The sequence below is a fragment of the Dunckerocampus dactyliophorus genome, chromosome 20 (assembly GCF_027744805.1).
Source record: "Dunckerocampus dactyliophorus isolate RoL2022-P2 chromosome 20, RoL_Ddac_1.1, whole genome shotgun sequence".
Classification (NCBI taxonomy): domain Eukaryota; kingdom Metazoa; phylum Chordata; class Actinopteri; order Syngnathiformes; family Syngnathidae; genus Dunckerocampus; species Dunckerocampus dactyliophorus.
The window spans coordinates 5,790,571-5,810,199 of NC_072838.1; the positions used below are offsets into that span (position 1 = coordinate 5,790,571).

General features: G+C 42.5%; 1 protein-coding gene across 1 annotated transcript in view; it reads right to left on the bottom strand.

Annotated features, from left to right (window-relative positions):
• Nucleotides 1-635: 635 nt before the first annotated feature.
• Nucleotides 636-19,629, bottom strand: part of gatad2b (GATA zinc finger domain containing 2B) — an 85,083-nt gene continuing 66,089 nt past the window's right edge. Inside the window, exons 7-11 of the mRNA XM_054762821.1 lie at nucleotides 16,293-16,656; nucleotides 15,595-15,797; nucleotides 13,175-13,282; nucleotides 11,336-11,543; nucleotides 636-9,010 (exon numbers count right to left, since the gene is read on the bottom strand). Coding sequence (XP_054618796.1) covers nucleotides 8,874-9,010; nucleotides 11,336-11,543; nucleotides 13,175-13,282; nucleotides 15,595-15,797; nucleotides 16,293-16,656 — 1,020 coding nt within the window. The 3' untranslated portion in view covers nucleotides 636-8,873. The remainder of the gene's footprint in view (nucleotides 9,011-11,335; nucleotides 11,544-13,174; nucleotides 13,283-15,594; nucleotides 15,798-16,292; nucleotides 16,657-19,629) is intronic.

Below are 19,629 nucleotides of genomic sequence, written 5' to 3' on the forward strand. Positions count from 1 at the left end.
CGCTTACCATTTTAAAGGTAGCTAGCGGTAGCACGAGTGAGTAAGTGAACCAGTCAACCGAGACGAGTACCTGCAAGTTTTGATGTAAAACAAAACTCACAAGTTCTGAACAACTCGTTCATGACTCGCACATCTTTATTCCTCACAAAAACGAACCCAGCATGAAATGCAAAATATTACGTATAATTAGAAATAGAAAATGTGTTTAGCATCATTTCAACTTTTTTTTTGTTGTTTTTTTTTTGTCATTGCATTTTTACAATAAGTTGCAGACCAATAAAAAATTAGCTTCAGGCCCCAAAGGGCCCCAGGGCCACACTTTGGATACTTCTGTTGTTATTGCCTGTGCTGTCAAGGCAGCGTGAGATTATTAGCGTGTTTCCGCAGGTTCGAGTGTAAAAAGATGCAAAGTTGACATGTGATTCTCCAAGGTGGAATACTGCACTCCGATACTCGGAACTAAACGCAACTCTGCGAGCACTTCAGTCGCAAACAAAGTTATTTCAAGTGTTGACCCTCCCGCTTAATCCAAGCGTAGCAACATGCAGACCCTGTCCATCTGAAGCAGTGCACACTTAAGTGCACCGACCAAAAGCATCCTCTTCCTGAAGAATGACAAAGAAAAAGAAATCCCAAACGTTTTGCACATTTGTTACACAATAATACACAGTGATCACAAAACGAAATGACAAGCTTCACAATATTCATGGCTTTTTGTTTGCTTTTCTACACAATATACAACCATTGAAGTTCTTTTTTCAGTACAAGGGAGGAAAATGCTTATGTACAAGTCCTAGCAAACATCCCATCCTTTAGCTCACGCCATACTTTTTTCCTGCAAACTGCATTAGAAAGGAAAAGAGGAAATAAAAGTCCAAATAGAAAGGTGTGTGGAGGAAAAGAGCCAGAGAAAGAGACGGGAGGTTTTTGTTTTTTGTGTTTCTTTTTCACTTCAATGAGGCTGGAAACCGTTCATTCCAAAAAACAAAAAATACACCCAACTGCTTGGATAAAGGGACATTTGATTGACTCTCTACGAGCAAACTAAGGCTGCGTCTGAATTGGTGCACTTGCGTACTTACACTTAGTCTTTTCAGTACATAAGCGTACTTACACTTAGTCTTTTCAGTACATAAGCGTACTTACAGTTAGTCTTCTGAGTGCGTGAGTACACACTTGCGAACTTACTTAGTCTTGCGAGTGCGTAGGTGTGCATTTGCATGCTTACACTCAGTCTCTTCAGTGTATAAGTGCACACTGGCGTACTTGCGCTTAGTCTTGACTGAGTGCGGAAGTGCAGACTGGACTACTTACACTTTTGAATGCGCAAGTGAACACTTGGGTACTTACTTTTTCAGTTCGTAGGTGCACACTTGCATACTTAGTTGGCGTACCTACGTTTAGTCTCCTGAGTGCAAAAGTGCACACTGGCCTACTGAGACTTAGTCTTTTGAGTGCATTTCAGTGCATGACTGCACACTGGCGTACTTACACTTACAGTCTATTGAGTGCGGAAGTGCACACTGCATACTTACACTTAAGTCTTCTGAATGCATAAGTGCACACTGGCACACTTACACTACATCTTTTCAGTGCAAAAGTGCACACTTGTGTACTTACAGTTAATGTTTTGAGTGCGTAAGTGCACACCGGCGTACTCGCACAGTCTTTTCATGCCTAAGTGCACACTGACAAGTACGGCAAGAAGCCTGGATGTTGCGCTCATAATGGTGAGTGTGCATTGGACACTTTGCACCCTCAACAGTCGCCATCTTGGCTACGTAACGGAAGGGGAGGGGTTAACTCAAGTGGTCGCAACTCCCAATTAAAAAGGAGAGAAGAACGTACACATCGCGACCGTCCTCTGTCAAAACTGAAAAAGCACACAGTGTGGCCAGTGTACTTATTGAAGTGCACTGACGCAAGTGTTCCATTTGAGACGCAGCAGAAAACAGATGGCCAAGTTTAAACTTGACAGCTTTTCTTTTAGGTAGTTTCAGACTTCCAACTGGCTGGAACGCTGTGACCCGGTCACGGCCTGGATTGTTCAAGCATCATCATCATCATCATCATCATCATCATCATCATCACCCCCCCTCGTCTGCCTGGAGAAACACCCGCTGTGTGTGTGCAGCCACAAACAAGCACATATAATAATATGATGATTATTATATCGCGATGCTAACGTGTACAACACATACAGGAAAATGGAGCGATACGGGGACCACTTTGATATTCTTCAATACGCTACAGTGCTTAACAAAATTGTCTTAAAAGTGTATTTGGTAAATAAACTAAAATAGTACTTTGTTCCCCCAATAAACACAAATATTTTGAGTTTCTGTTTTCTATGTTTTTCAAATTGGCAAAATCACACAAATGATATTTTAGCATAAAAAAAAAAAATCATTTTGGTTAAATATCTTCTCCATACGGGTGTATGAAGCATGAGAATGTTCATTGTTAAGCACCATAGGATAACACATGCTTGCTATGCTACGCTAACGTTTTACGGATTTATCCATGAGTGTGGGGTTGTTGATTGTGTCGCGTCGCAACGGAGGCAAAATGGAGCGCCCTACCGGGTGCCGCCAGCAGAGGCGCTGCTGACTCAGTCTCAATTTGTTTGCGTTGTCTAAAGAAGAAGAACACAATGTCATCCATGACTGTTGTGTTTTTCCTTTTGTTACATTTCATTATTGACACAAAGATTGTTCTTGAAATTCATCGACATGGAAAAATGATACAGACATGGACTCACAAATTGTCAAGCCAGGAAATGTGGCGGCAGAGGGAGCGATGGTTGTATTAAAAAAAAAAGAGATCCCAATTGTGTTGAAGTAAAAAAATAAAGATGACAATTAGCTTCAACATCTTTACTCACAAGGCATGGTTCTGCGATTAAGCTTAGCTTAAAGCGCAGCATGAACGTGCTGCGTGGGCATGAAGTGCTTGGGGGTTATTCTAGCTTGAACAGGAAACATTTCAAAGTATTGTTGGACTATTCTTAAATCAACAAGTGAAGGAATCCAAGCATCAGTGTCATACTAGCTAGCGAACACCAGTGGTGTTCAGTAGGTTAGCTTAAGTGCTAATATATGCTAATTATGCGGTTCAACATCAAGTACCGCCGAGTCACGACCTTTGGAGCTCAGTTTTTACAGCCGGGCCTGCGTTGGACCTGACAGAAAGCACAGAAACACATCCCAGACCACATTTAACGTGGTGTTCACGCGTCACGCAGGTTGGCTAATAGCTAATTTGCCATTAGCCAATTCGTCAAATCCTGACGAGAATGACTTGCATAAAAAGATGAATGTACCACAGAGCGCTACGAAAACCACTCCTGTTACTTTTAAAAGCACATTTGAGAAACTTTTCATGACGCCGCGGCTGCTAAAACTAGCTTTACTGCGCAAGTTGTGCACTTTGCTCTGATTAGCATTCACATTGAAAGGATTTTAGCATCATTGGACATTCATAAAAACCTACGTACAGTAAACACACTCACACATCCTGACTGGACTGCATTTGTGATGTATTACTGAACTCAACTGTTTATGCTTGGTTAGATAATTGTGTTATTTTATGTGTAGTACAGCTCGTTATTCATGAGGGCTATGTTCCAAAACCCCCGACAAATGGCGAAAATGGTCGCACTCATAAAAAAAAAGCCTAAAATGACTAATAAATCTTATAATGCGCCTCTCAGTTATTAAATGCATTTTAAATGTAGCAGTAGACATGAAAAACCAATGGCAAGCATACAGTATACAGTACTGTACGTACAAAACATGCAGTTCCACATCACGTTTTGTCAAAAACATCGGCCTGCTGGGAAATGTTGAGTGAATTAACTTGTGAGACAGCTTCCTCTGCTGGGTTTCTAGCTGCAGATAGCGCCATCAAACCACTTTCTGTTTAAGTTACCATAAAACAAACAAATTATTAACGATTTCAAGCAGAGGAAAGACATCACTGAATATGCAAGGGACAATTCACTTATCACGGGACCCACCCGTGATAAGTGAATTTCCACAAAGTAGGTAGGCTTCCTTATTGATTAATGGAATACTTTGGTAGTTAAGAGCACAGAAAACCTGTTGACCACCTTCTAAATATGCTTTTAAAGATGATTAGAGCCCTCTAGACATGAAATAACACCCCTATAGACACCTTTAGAGAATATAGCAGACATAACAAGAGATCATAAAACACATAAGACATAACAGACTCACATGTTAGCACTGGGAGAGCTCCTTGTTCTTTTACTTCCCGTTCTACACAGTACTTCCTGCGGTGGCTATTATCTCATTGCTGACACCTACTGACCAGTGTAGAATACTACATCTTTGACTGCATCTTCTGAATGCCTTATATTTGCATTTTACGTCATTCATTCATCAATATATTTTGGTGAGTGAAGCCGCAAAATTTGAAGTGCACAGTGGCGAGGGAGTACTGTAGTGTGTGTATTCAGTACACATATTCTTAACAGTATGCGGGTACAGGCACACTCAATGAGTTATATTTTGGAAAGCTAATTTATTTCAGTATTTCAATATGCACATTTATGCAAATTATATGTATTTTGTCCGAAATGAAGGATTTTCAAGCATAACCACGACTAAATGTAGTAAAGTTCAAATACAAGGCATCCAGAAGATCCATACAAAGACGTTGTGATGATGTGTAGTATTCTACACTGGTCACTAGGTGTCAGTAATGTTACACTGATGGAAGTACTGTACAGAAAGTAAAAGGAACAAGGAATGTGAGTCGATATTATGTCTTATTTTCTCTTATGTCTACTACATTGGGTATAGGAGTGTAAAGGTGACTATATGGGTGTTATTTGATGTCTAGAGGGCTCTAATAATATTAAAACCCATATTTAGAGGGTCGTAAAGGGTTTTCTATATTCCATAAGGAATCGTACCTGGTGGGAATTCACTTATCAGGGTCGGGTGTGGAACCAATAAACCGCCATAAAGGAGGCATTACCGTATTTTTCACGTAGAGTTAGAAATATTTAGAGTTACGTCACGTCATGTGTCATGAAAGCCGCCTAATCAAGCCTCACTTGACTGCGTGACAAACACTCCGGTGTGAATGCTCGGCGTAGCGTATTTGAGTGCCAAAGCAAAAGCATGAACGCAGCATTAATCAGAGCAAACGTGACAAGCGTGAACACAACCCCAGTTCAAAGGGAGTGCTTTAAGGCCCTGTCCGATTGTGCCGTTTAACCTTCCCGTCAGATCCATCATACGACGGCAAATCCCAGTTTTAAGCTAGGACAGTATGAGTAACGTCCGAAACACACACAGCGCAGCCTGCTTTTTCAGACCGCAATGGGGCGGAGGCTTTACCAATGGCGACCTAAGCCGTGTTTCGTTTAGCTAAGCACGGTGTGGTTCATCTGGCACGTGTTCTGGCTGACATGGTGCTAGTCAGTCGTCATGATGTGAACCGTGGCGACACGACAATGAATTCAACGACTGACAACGAGGAACAACAACGGACCACGGCCAGCATTTCGTCTTGGCTCTATTTGGCATGCAACTCCCATGTCCACGCACGTGCACGTACCAACGTGTGTCTAGCGCCACCCTTTTAGACACTGTACCAAAGTGGTTGGTAGGGTACACATACAGTACTGGCATTCCTGCACGGTGACGGTCAGCATGATCACAAAGGCTGCTCTACCAAGTGTGTCTGCTCGCTTCAACATACATTTCTTGTACATCGCATTCACAAATGGTAATATTGTAAGGGTTACGCTTTCCATGAGTAAATGCCGCGGATCCAACCAAATGAGCTGCTGTGGCCCTGTTGACCAACATGTCCCAACACGGGGGCTTCAGCCAGCCTGCTGCTCCAAAGGGCTTTGACTTGGCGGGTACCAGAAAATGGCGTGAAATACCTACATTTTAAATGCACAGTATGCTCTTTTGACGCTTTCACCAACCATATTGGAAGGTCTTTCAGGCATGCGGTGCGCCAAAGAGCCTTTGGGTTATGAACGGGCACATTAGCACAGCGGTGACCCTTGGAATTGGGTGCAGGACAGAGACGAGTGTATTGCTTTCCGATATAATTGCTTTCCTCTAAAATGCAGCCTCTGAAGTTATTGTCTCCATGGTGTCCAACTAACCACTAATGCTTTAGTGTGAAGACCAAGCGATAGGCAAAGGAGGGGAGGTGCAAGCTCAGCTTAGTTGTACTGTATGGGCGTGTAAGGAGTCGGACTTGAACACTGTTAAATGAACTTATATAAAAAAACATTTCTGCTTGTTCTCTCCAGCGATCCCAGTATATAACATGGCCAGGTACGTCCCTTTTCCACTGCATGGCGCCACTCGCAACAGATACATTTCCATGGGCAAGTACTTCCAGTACCTGTTCAGTTGAAGCGAAAGGGGCGTGACAAAAACAGTCACTCATTGGGCGCCAGCTCTGGGTTGGAGTGGAGGACCTTCGGGTCTTTGCGAGATCGACGGGTGGACTGGTGCAACGTCTGCAGTGATGGGGAGTCTGCATTAGTCCAGCGGTGAAGAGGGAGCTGAGCCAAAAGGAAGGCCGGTCGATCTATGTTACTACCCCCCACCTAGGATAGTGACCAAAAGGACAAGGTCGCGGGTACAAGCAGCCTAAACGACTTTCCTCTGTAGGGTGGCTGGGCCCTCTCTTACATGTCGGGTGAGAAGCATTGTCAGCCAGGAGGAAGTCTGAGTAGAGCTGCTGCTTCTCCACATTGAAAGGAGCCAGATCCGGCATCTGGTCAGAATGCCTCCCAGACGCCTCCCTGGGGAGATGTTCAGGGCACGTCTGACCAGTAGGAGGCCTTGGGGAAGACCCAGGACACATTGGAGAGGCGCTGTCTCTCAGCTGGCATGGGAACGCTCAGGATCCGAGGAGCTGGACAAAGTAGCTGGGGAGAGGGAAGTCTGGGCTTCTCGTCCCACGCCCCAACCAGCGGAAGAAAATGGATAGATGGATGTAAAGTCAAAAAGCAGACCTTTTTTGTCCACCACTGTTGTCTTTATGCGTATGGATCCGACTGATGCAACCAGTGAGGCATGGTTTTAGACGACTGGCCGGCCCAAACCGGGGTCATAAAGATGATACCGTGCAGTGGAAACGGGGAAGTAGCTGGATTCTTACGAGCCAGAATCAAGCTTGTGAATATGCTTTGGTCCAAAGACCACGAGTGTATACTTGGAGACTTGTGAGTGTACTCCTGCTTCTCCATGAGCAGCGACATGCAACATGAGGTCCAACATTTAGAGGTGAAAACCGCAAAAGCACATGTAGTAAACCATACAACCCGTGACTCTCTGATCGGCCATCAGCCAGCTTCCAGACCTTAAGAGACCCTTAATGTAACATTCTTTTCCTCTTTAAAAAAAAAAAAAAAGTTTTGTTTTTTTTTTCCAATTGGAAATATGCAAAGTGCTCCTCTGGAGTGAGGCAACTTGTGCGCAGAACATGCACACAATGATTGATCCATGTCTCTCCCATAAAAGATATAATCCACATCCTTTTTTTCTGCCTCTGATGCTAGGTATCTATACATAATCCATACAGATTTTCAATAGTTTTTTTTGTTTTTAGCTTTCTTGATTATTATCGTCTCCCGAAGGCTAATACCTCTCAGGTACGCCAACATTTCAAGAAGAGACGCCGCAAAAAAGTCCAAAAAAATAATAAAAAGAAAGAGAAAAAACAAGTATTTAGAGGTGGCGGGGGGCTAAGAATCAGAAAATCTAAAGCCAAACATAAGCAAATGATCCAGAGTTCAAGGTTTGTGTGTTCGGCTGCACAAAAATGTGCTTCCACCTTCCAGAGTCACGTTGCAAGAAGGTTGGTGCTGGGTGGAAAGCGTCCAGTCTCTGCATAACCAAAGGTAGTTAAGGGTGGTGTGGTTGGGAAGATGGAAGCAGGAGGGGCGTCAGCCGTCTTCTTCGCTCTAAATCCGGGAGAAGTCTGTGGCTTGCAAAGATCCCAAATCCTGACAGCTCGGTCCCGATGGCCAGAACCATCCCGTGTACATCCATCATGGAAGGGAAGGAATCTGGAGCCAAGTGGCGGTGCTTGACAGGGGAGCAAAAGGAAAAGTCGTGATGACGTTAGGATTCGCCTGCACCCTTTTGTCATTTCCAGTTGGTTAGCAGTGATGCTGGCTGGAATGGAATATTCTCCATGAGGTGATGAGAATGCCGACGTCCTCCGTGTCTTGAGCCATCTTTCTAATCTTGTAGAAACAGCGTCTTCATCCTCTTTTGAAGAGCAACTGGATATTACTTACTGTCCAGATTCTCCACTTGGAAACCTTCGTACGGCGTTGAATACAAAGCTCTCAAGTTGCATAGTAACCAGAATGCACCCTGTTGATCTTCTGTTACTAGCGTGACTCCAATCCAAGCTTCATATCTGAGCGGAGCAATAAAAACAAACAAAAAAAAAGGTCTAAAGTGACCTTACAATGATTCATTGTCACTTTCCTCAATCAAGGAATGACAGCAGAAAAAACATAAAAGGAATACTTGTCAAATAAAAAAAAGCATAATGAGTAATAGTAATGGAAGCAAAAAGAAAGCGTTTATAATAATAGTGCTAATAATGGGAAGAAGAATTTCACTATGTGGCTAAATTTGAAATGCGCTGACATTTTATTGTCTTTGCGTGACCTGGCGGCTTTATTGGGTCGGCTCCATGGGTCGGTTGAAGGTAGGCACATGGACAGGCACTGCATGCGATGGGTGGGGCCTGGGGGCACGGGGGAGGGGCTATATTGGCTGACGTCGGAGTGCTTCAGCGTGGGGTAGGACGATAGGGCCTGGGGCAAGGCGTCCTCTGTTGGGCCATCGGGCTCATTTCTGTCCGGTGATGGACTGCGATATGGATCGAGGTGGGATCATGTCCAACAGGTACTCTCTCTGACGGTCTGCTAAGCTGGAGTTCTTATGGGCGCCCACTGCGGCGGGGTTCAGATAAGCGATATTTAACCCTGTGGGGGGCAGAAAGACACACAAGGGTCACACATTAAAATAAGATGTACAAACACCGTATATGGCGTGGAACAGGTTTAAGTTGACATCCCTCGCATTGGCCGACTCACGTCAGCATAAGCAGCACAGTAAAGAGTGAAACTGACATGAACTACAAAAAGTGAAACTCGTCGAAATCCCTCGGTTTGGTTGACTCACATCGCTATAAGTGGTCGTCAACATGAACTATACAGAGTGGCACCCGTTTAAGTCGACATCCCTCACATTGGCCGACTCGTGCTGACATAAGCGGTTGTCAACATAAACTGTACAGAGTGAAACTGACATGAACTACAAAAAGTGAAACCCGTCGAAATCCCTCGGATTGGCTGACCCACATCGTTATAAGTGGCCGTCAACATGAACTATACAGAGTGGAACACGTTTAAGTCGACATCCCTCGCATCGGCTGACTCACGTCGGCATACGCAGTTGTCGACAAACTGTACAGAGTGGAAGCCGTTTAAGTTGACATCTCTTGCATTGGCTGACTCACGCTGACATAAGCGGTTGTCAACATAAACTGTATAGAGTGAAACTGACATGAACTACAAAAAGTGAAATGGCTGACTCACGTCGCATAAGGAGTTGTTTACAAACAGTTCTGAGTGGAACTTGTCGACTTGAACTATACGAAGTGGAACCCGTTTGAGTCAACATCCTTCGGATTGGCTGGCTCACGTCAATATAAGTGGTTGTCAACATAAACAACATAAAGTGGAACAGATTTACGTTGACATTCCTCGGATTGGCCGACTCACGGCAACACAAGCTGTTGATGACAAACTGTAAAGTGTAAAACTGACGTGAACAACAAAAAGTAAAACCCGTCGAAATCCCTCGGATTGGCTGACTCACACCGCTATAAGTGGTCGTCAACATAAACTATAAAGAGTGGAACACGTTTAAGTCGACATCCCTCAAATTGGCTGACTCATGTCGACATAAGTGGTTGTTGACAAACAGTACCGAGTGGAACTTGTCGACTTGAACTATACGAAGTGGAACCCGTTTAAGTCAACATCCCTCGGATTGGCTGACTCACGTCGATATAAGTGGTTGTCAACATAAACTGCACAGAGTGGAACAGGTTTAAGTTGACATCTCTCGCATTGGCCGACTCACGTTGACATAAGCGGTTGTCGACATAAACTGTACAGAGTGAAACTTTTGGACATGGCCTGTACAGTGTGAAAGTCTACATCCCTCGGACAGGCTGACTATAAAAGTAATAATAAAATAGTAAAAGTGGTTGTCAACATAAACTATACAGAGTGAAACCAGTTCAAGTTAACACCCCTCACACTGGCTGGTCCATGTCGACATAAGCAGTTGTCGACATAAACCACACAGAGTGGGACTTGTCGACATGAACTATACAAATTGGAACCTGTTTAAGTCGAAATCGCTCGGGCTGGCTGACTCACATCAATATAAGTGGTTGTCAACATTAACACAGAGTCGAACACGTTTAAGTCGACTTCCCTCAAGCTGGCTGTTTAAGTCGACATCCCTCGGATTGGCCGACCCACGTCGACATAAGTGGTTGTCGACATCACCAGAAATATGCGTTAATTAGTGACTTTGCAGGGACATGAGGAGAATGGGTAATAATGAAGGATTTTTGAACGTATGTAACTCGTACATCCGTTGGCTCCCAATGTAAAAAAAAAAAAAAAAAAAAATGTAATGCGTGCAGCTTGTTAGACGTGGAGAGGTGGATGAAAGTACGGCTGAGAAATCTGAGAAGCTTTGTAGCCAAGTAAATGGACTAAGTATGTACACAAGTATGTACATAAGTATTCACAGCCTTTGCCATGAAGCTGAAAATGGAGCTCATCATCAAGTTTCCCCAGCTTCATTGTGGTTAATTCCATTGATTGGACACTGGATTTGGGGATGACAAAAAGGTTTTTTTCATGTTTCATGTTTCTTATTACGAGTGTTGTGTGTACAATTCTGAGGAAATTGATTCCATTTTGGAACAAGCCTGGAACAAGTTCGTAAGCTCTGTGAATACTTTTCCGGATGCATTCTATCTTGCAGGTGAATTCATGCATCAAAGCACAACATGTAGTCAGACCACATTTCTTTATTTTGTGAATGGAGTCCGATGACCCTGGAACTATATATAGGTAGCGATAGACTGGACGTTCTCATGACTGAATGATTCTTGGGGTAAGTAGTGCTCCTTTGGGAAGAAGCTAAAAGCAGCTTGTCACAGATTAAAGCTGACAAATGAGATGGATGGGACAAAGGAGGGGGTGAGTATACGATGAAGGTACCTGGGATGTTGTAGATCTGGCGACGGCTGTCGTGCTGCAGTCTGTTGCTGCTACTGCTGTTGCCTCCACCGCTGCCACAGTGCTTTCCGCTGCTCATCCCCATCAGACTGCTGGCCACCGACAGCTGGGAGGCCTGGGCGAAGTTAGACAGGACACCCCGTGCAGAGTTGGACAGACCCCTTTGCAGAGAGGCCTGAGGTTGTGGAGTCTGAGGGGAAGACCATTTTATGACCAGTCATCAACAAAAATAACACAGAACTCGCTTAGGCACATAAACACACGTTTAATAAGCCTCACAACAACGCCTGCTTCACTGAATAATAATCATTTAAATTAAAAAAAAAAAAAAAAATACTGATATAAAATTTCATATTAGATATGTTTCACATCATACATAGTCTTTACTTTTACACCGACATCTTCCACGTTCACACGCAGACCTTCGTTCTTTTACTCGTATGCTTGTCAAGCTCAGGGTTTAAAAGGTTAAAAAAGAGTGATGTAACATAACGCCAGTCACTCAGGTGAGTTTGAACCGGATAAAACTGCCTGTTCCGTTGCAAGCCTCACCAAGCTGACTAAACAGCATCAACACGCAACGCTCAACTTGCTCAGGTGAGTTTCAACCAGAATGAACCGCCCGGCCCGCTGGCTCAGACAGCCCTGAACGTTCCTACTCGTTGGGCAAGATGAATTCTGACGTCAGCAAAGCTGGTTTTGGAATAACGAGGAGCCACAATGCGTCTTTCACATGCCGATAATTAGTGCAGGAGGCAAAAGGAAGTGCAGGAACAGACTTTGATGCTTGAGCTTCTGAACCACAGCCAAACATATTTGCATGAAACTGCTGGGCAGATCTGCACAAAGAGGTTTTGCTTTTCTGTCCCTACTGTTTGCATCAGGAGTGCCCAAGCTTTTTCCTGCGAGGGCTACATAGCAAAAAATGAAAGGATGCAATGCTAAGAAGTTAAACATATCATATCATAAGTTATACATACCTAGCTTTGTGGTATAGGTGAAAAGGCCTATTACTAGTATCAACTTTGCTCTATGTTCTTATTTTTCCCCATTTTTGCTCATTAATTATTATTAATTTTTCCTCACAACATTTCGACTTTATTCTTGTACAATTAAAGCAGGTTTTTTTTGGTAAATTTTGCAACTCGTTCAACTTTCTTCTTGTACATTTTGTTCTCATAATATTGATTTTATTCCCACAATATTTGGACTTTATTAACATAATATTAATATTACAACCTTTTCCCAAACTAATTTTCCCCTTAGATTACAACATTACAAGTTCATTATCATAAAATTGTGCCTTTTTTTGTCTTTACAATACATCTTTTTTCTCTTAAAATTTTGACTTTATTCTCGTAAAATTGCAGCCATTTTTTTCCTTTCAAGTTGTTTTTTTGTTATTTGCCAACTACAGTGATCCATTGCAATATCGCGGTTCGATTATCACTCCCTCACTCTATTGTGGTTTTTTAAAAATGAATACTCAATCAATAAGGTTCGCTATCGGCTAGAAGCATGCATGTGCATACAAGTCTTGAAGTTGTAATCATATTAACTATATTCGTCTTTTCCCGCCCAACCCACCCAGTGAATTAAACACACTACGACTCATGGAGCTGAATTAAGAAACAATGACAGGAATTGGCAACAAACACATTTAAAAAACACAAATTCTGTCAGTTCTAGAAACAGGTTACCTTTATTTATTTATTTTTCAATTATTCAATTTTTGAAAAAAGATTGAGCTTTTTAATGCATTTTTTTTAAAGAATAATAATAATAAAAAAAAAACCTCAGAAAAAATGACAGACATGTTACCTGGCGCAGAGCATGATGTCGAATCAGGGAGTCGGTCTTGGAGGCGTTGGGGCCACTCGGGGCTGAGCTGGGCGAGAGGGCCGCCTGCTGCAGTCTCTGTTCGATCTCCTGGCATGGAAACAGTCACATGTGGCGTCATGCAGTCAGACTATAATTGTAGCTATCTTCCACCATGCGGTACGGTTCACTTCGGTCTTTGGGTTAGAGGTCGTGAAAGTACATGACGGAAGAACTAAACGCGGTGATTGGTCAACAGAGACAGAAATCTTTGGCTGAGTTGCTTGGGTTCATAAGAATAATGTCATTATCTCAAGCCGTTAGCAAGTTACGCTGTTGTCATACCATTTAAGAAGATGTCACTGCTGTGCTCATCACACCACGGGGCAGGATAATTAATCATTACAAATCCGGCGACAGCACTGACTTACGATTAGTCGTGTCTGGAAGCAGTTGTGACGAAATAGAGTGCATTACCTGCCTGCAACCAGCAGAGGTGCTGTTGGCTTCACCATCCACACTGCTTTTGGGCAGCTATGTCCACACAAACACACTTTTAAAAGGCACACATGCGCTGAAAAACCCAACTTTTGGAAAAGTTAGGGCAGGTTCAAGATTTTCAGAAATTCTGGCTTGAGCATTTGTGTATGGGCGGGTAAATCTCATATATTTAACCCATTAAAATAGGGATGTCGCCATCCACATTTTTTGGCTTCCGATCCTATCAAATTTTTTAATAATCTTGCTGATCCGATCTTGATCCTTTTTAGAAATAATAAACTTTTGTTACAAACATGAATTTGTGAAATTGAATATGGTTCTGAAAATAGTTCTTCAAAGAATTAAAATAATGCAACTAAAGTATTGCTGAATTTACTTTTTTATTACACAGCATCACCAACGATATCGTTTGGCTTTTGTAACAAACCTTCAACTCTTTTCTTTTTGATTTTCCAAATCTTTATTCTTAAATAATTTGTCCAATTTTCCTCTTGTAATATTACGACTTTATTGCCTTAATATTGTAACTTTTTCCCCCAAAGTAATTAAAAAAAAATTGCAACTTATAGTAGATATCCATCCATCCATTTTCTATACCGCTTCATCCTCATTAGGGTCGCGGGGGCATGCTGGAGCCTATCCCAGCTGACTTCGGATATAATAAGGGAAAAAAAAAACATATAAGACATCACAGAACAGGGGTGTCCAAATTGCCTCATGGGGGACACAAAACAAAGTCGACATTTTTGGGAAATGAGGTGGCGGAAATAGTTATATTAAGGAAATAAAGTCAGAATATTATAAGAATAAAATAATAATATTAGGAAAAGAAAATTTTATAGTTGGAAAAAAAACAGCAGCAGACATGGAAAAATGTCAAGCGAAAAAAAGTTGTATTCTAATGAGAAAAAAAGTTGCAAATTTATGAGAATGACGTAAAATTATCAGGAAAAATAATGTACTTTTAGCGGAATATTTTATATTTTATTGAATATTTTATTTTTATTATATTTTGGAAAATTACTTTGGGGAAAAAGTTACAATATTAAGGCAACAAAGTCATAACATTACAAGAGGAAAATTTGACAAATTATTTACAAATACAAATTTGGAAAATAAAAAAAAAATTAAAATTAAAAATGAAAAAAAAAGAGCAGCGAGTGAAGTTGATAATAATGGGATTTTTCACCTATACGACAAAGTTGAGATGCAGTTTATCTTGAAATATAAATAACTTCTTAGCATATCTACATGTGTTGCTTTACAAAATATCAAAGTGGCAAAGTTGCATCCTTTCATTTTTCACTATGTGGCCCTCACTGGCAAAACGTTTGGACCCCCCTGGTATACCTGTATAGATTCACAGTTAGCGTGGCTATGGTCTCATTAGTGTAACATTACTGACACCTAGTGACCAGTGTAGAAAACTACATCATCGCAATGTCTTATTTTTGTATTTTATTTATTTATATCTTGCTTGAAAATGCTTAATTTAGGTAAAAAAATATATAAAAAAAGAGTAAAATGTGCTTAAATATGCATATTCAACCACAAAACAGCGATACCTTATTAATTCATATATTTTTGAAAAACTGTGATAGAGTGAGCCACAAAATTCGAAGTGACGAGGTGTTACTGTATTGATAAAAGAGGTGTTATAATGCATCACAAAGTCAACTGTGGTTGCTTTGCTTCTGCCTGTGGTGGAAATGCAAGAATGATCAGAACTTACCAAAGCATGGCAGACTGAACTGAACTGGACCGCTTGGTGGAAATGTGGCTTTTGTTCTTTTATTTGATCATTAAAGGCGTGAAATGGGCCAGAATTGTTAACCGTACACAAAAATGCAATGTATATTTTATATATATTATAATTATGACATTATTTCTATAATTATGAAGTTGTAAACGCTGAGTCTGACCTGCTCCTGCTGGAGGGCCTTCACAAAGGCATTCTTCAGCCTGTTAGTGTGCTCTGCCTTCAGAGCCTTCTTCTGGTTGGACATCATACACTGCTCACAGAGAATCCGACCACTCTTCTCCTGCTTCCAGTGGGGGGTGAAGTCGGTTCGACACTGGGCGCAGAAGAAGGGCTCCATACGGGAAAGCGTCCCCCGGAGTTTACCTGCCGACCGGAATAGAGGATGGTCAACACGGGGTTGCAGGCCGATACCATTACGATACCACATCCTTTTAGCACACTCAACACGGCTGCTGATATTCAACGTCATGAAGCATCTGCAGACCTGCCAACCTTGGAGACGTTTCGATGACAGTAATTAAAGAGAGCAGGAACTATACCATGCATTACAACACTTCTTGTGTGAAGACAAAATTATACACCATTTATTCCTCTACTACTCACTTGTTTCTCCTCACACATTTTTCAACCGACTTAAAGCAATACAACACCAAAATGTTCAAGTCATTTGACTACCTTTCAGGACTTCCCACATTTACTGTTATTTCATATTTGGACTATTTTTGTAAGGGGGGTAAGCTGGCAGTACATCATGAGCAGGGGATCACACTGTAAAAGGTGCATCAACAAGCCCCTTTAAAGGGAAACAGCTTTTTCTATATCTTTTTACAGCCACACAAACTTGGAGGTCTTGCATACCCTGACTGTCCAGGACGCTCTGCACCACCTCCTCCAGGCCCACCATGTAGATGAACTCGCTGTTGGCGGCCGAAGGCAGGAAGTGGAGGAGCGGGGCAGGGGGTTTCGGCGGTGGGATCTCCAACAGCGTTTTCTCCAGCTGCTTCCTCAGGGCGAGCTTCGCGGCAGCCTGGCTGCTGGCCTGGTCGGCCATGGAGTTCACGCCCCCGCTGGCCGAGCCGGACAGGGTGGACGGACTGACGGCTGAGGCTCCGCCCAGGCCGCCCGCCACCCCACTAGCCCCCGCTGCTGCTTGCATGTGCGCGAGGTTCATGTACATGGCACTGGAGGCTGATCGCTGGGATGCTGCCACCTGCTGGCTGGCCTGCAGGGTAAGCACACACAAAACATTTGCCTCTTATCATAAGATCAGGTTTTGCAAGCAAACATGAGTCTGAAGAATGAGATGGTTTGATAAATACCCTGAGTCACCCGCACCCTGTTAAAGATAAAGATTATTTTAGTGCTCCCGCTGCTACAGGGAAGGCCTTTACGGATTGCTAACTACAGTATTGTTTCAACAAGAACCAGCAATTCAAGTTTTCAATACGTCCTTGAAAAACCTTCTGAACAATGCCTTTATTTTGTCCCTCAGAAAATTCTGCAGAAAAACATCTCATTCACCCTAAATCAATAGTAATTGATAAATGTGTGATCATAAAGAACAAATATATCAGTGGTGTGCAGTCAGGGCCAGCAAGACCTTCTGTGCTGGCCTAATCACTACCAGAAGCACTGACCTACATTTACAATTTAAATTCTAGTATTTGTTCCATGAATTTGTATTCATTTATTCCCAATAGTTTATGGCCTGCATTTAGTAGCGTGTCTCTTGGCTGCACTGCTTCCAGCAGTGTATGTGTACGTTGGATTGTTTTGTCCAATCAGATTTCAGCTTCTATGTGCTGCCATGTCAATGTAATCAGCCAAGGGCCTTCAGAATCAGGAGTGCTGGCCCATATCACATACACACTATTCGCAATGGGGAGGTTTGTTTAACCAAACAGATTTCAGATTCGCCTCCTAGGGCCAGCTAGCAGGCCCACAGTGATGCCAGCATTTTTCTGTCCTCTGATTTGTTGATCAGAACAAAACTGTTGGATAAACAGTCTGTAGCAATCTGGAGACATTGATGGGTTTTGTCTCTAAATAATCAGCATGTCTGGTGAGTCGATGTATTTTACTTAAATGGTTGATGTTTTCGTGGTGTTATTAGATAAATGTTGATTCTGAAGTACTCCAGACAATGTTGTAGTGTAGAGGTTTGGGGGTTGCTTGCGCCAGATTTATGGGCAGCTAGAAGTTATGCAATGCAGGAAAGTTCCTAGCAGAAATGTTACTCAGGCGTATTGGTGACGATGCATTGGAAGATGAAGGGTTGGCTGGGTTTCATGGGCTAGTAATAATGATATACACCCCCTATATGCGAAATGCCTCTCCCCCGTCATGCCACGCCTTGTTATATTGCGTTTTTGTATATTATTGATGGTTTGTATACTTGTGTTGTGATAACTGTGTTATTAAGAGGTGGATTAAGTCCTCACTGAAGGCCCAGGTACCAAATGCACTGCCCACCACTGAAATACTGTATGTACAGTACAACATACAGTACATGTAATGACGTCAACGCAAACGAATAGATGATCCTCAGTGGTTACTGGAATGACAACAGGCAAGCAGTGGCACTTAGAAATAGACGGAGGCGGCCCCACAACAGACAACAAGGCTGAAGGCTAGACAGAGCGAGAATTACATGCCGACGTACCTGTTACCACACGCACACAGGCTCCGCAATTTTTGGGAAATTTGTTGGCCAGCATTTAGAGGAAGTAGGGTATCAGAGGTTGTAAGTGTGTCATACTTAGGGAGCAAGTGATTCCTGGCACCCAGGAATCACCTCCGTTGGTAGCTTTTAGATCGTGAGTGCGGTGTGTGACTCGTGCGTGCTAGGTGTGCCTCATGTAAGGCTGTTGTATGTTTCACTCACTGGGGACGTACCGTGTGTGGGCATCGCACGAGGCTCGTGAAGCCCACTCACTTTGATTGCAAAATGGGCGTACTGGCTTCCTACGGCACCTACGGCTATCGTGACAGGGAGAACCAGAGTGTACAGTGGGAAGAGTCGCACGCCGTGGCCGGGTAAGGCGCATTAATGTCGGATACGCTATGTGAGCGGGCGCCGTGCGTCCACCGAGGTCAGGAGAGCCAGAGCGTACAGATGGAGGAGTCGCCCGCTGCAGGAGGAGCCACTGCCGTGTCTCGGCAATGTACACAATGTACTTTTAAACTTGCGACACACGCACTCCTCCTCTGCCTCGCTCTTGCGACCTGGCTGTGTGCAAGGTTTTCCTGCGTGCACGCAGAAAATAATTTGCAACCCGATTTGCTTCCTACAAGCTTTGCATGCTGTCTGCGGGTTTGAAAATCCATGCGGGCAATGTGCGTGTCTCCCCATTTTTGCACGTAGGAGCACGTACGTCGGGATGTAACTCCCCCTTGACTCGGAGGCTAAAGGCTCGACAGTAACTCTAATACTTGTGATTCAGCATTCGCAACCTCGCAAAGTATATCTGTACTGTAGGTATTTTTTTCTACAGACCTGGGGGAGCCATTATTATTCTAGGGCAGGGGTGTCCAAACTTTTTCCAGTGAGGGCCACATAGTGAAAAATGAAAGGATGCAAGGGCCACTTTGATATTTTGTAAACCAACACAGAGATACGCTAAGAAGCTAGTGTATGTAGCTCAAGAAAAAACTGCATTTCGCCTTTGTAATATTGGTGAAATGCTACTAAACATGACCTTTTTTTTTTCCATAATGGGAGTTTATTCTTGTAAAATTGCGACTTTTGTTCTTCATTCGATTATGACTTTTTTTCTTAATATTGTGACTTTATTCTCGTAAAATTACAGCTGTTTTTTCCATTTCTAGTGTTTTTTTAATTTTCCAACTATTTGGCTTTCCTTTTGGATTTTTTTCTTGTAATTCTAACTTTATTACATGAATATTTTTTATTTTTCAAAATCTTTTCAAAATCGTTATCTTTCAACATTGTGACTAAAATGACATTTTTCCTCATGTTTCAAGGTTATTCTCATAAAATTGCAACTTTTTTCTCATTAGAAAACTATTTTTTTCTCTAAATATTTTGACATTACTCTGGTAAAATATCTGCTGTTGATTTAAAAAAAAAAAATCCAAACAGTTCAACTTTCTTCTTGTATATCTTCTTCTCTTAATATTTGGACTTTGCTCCCTTTTATAAATTTTCCCCCAAAGTAAGTTTCCAAAAATTACA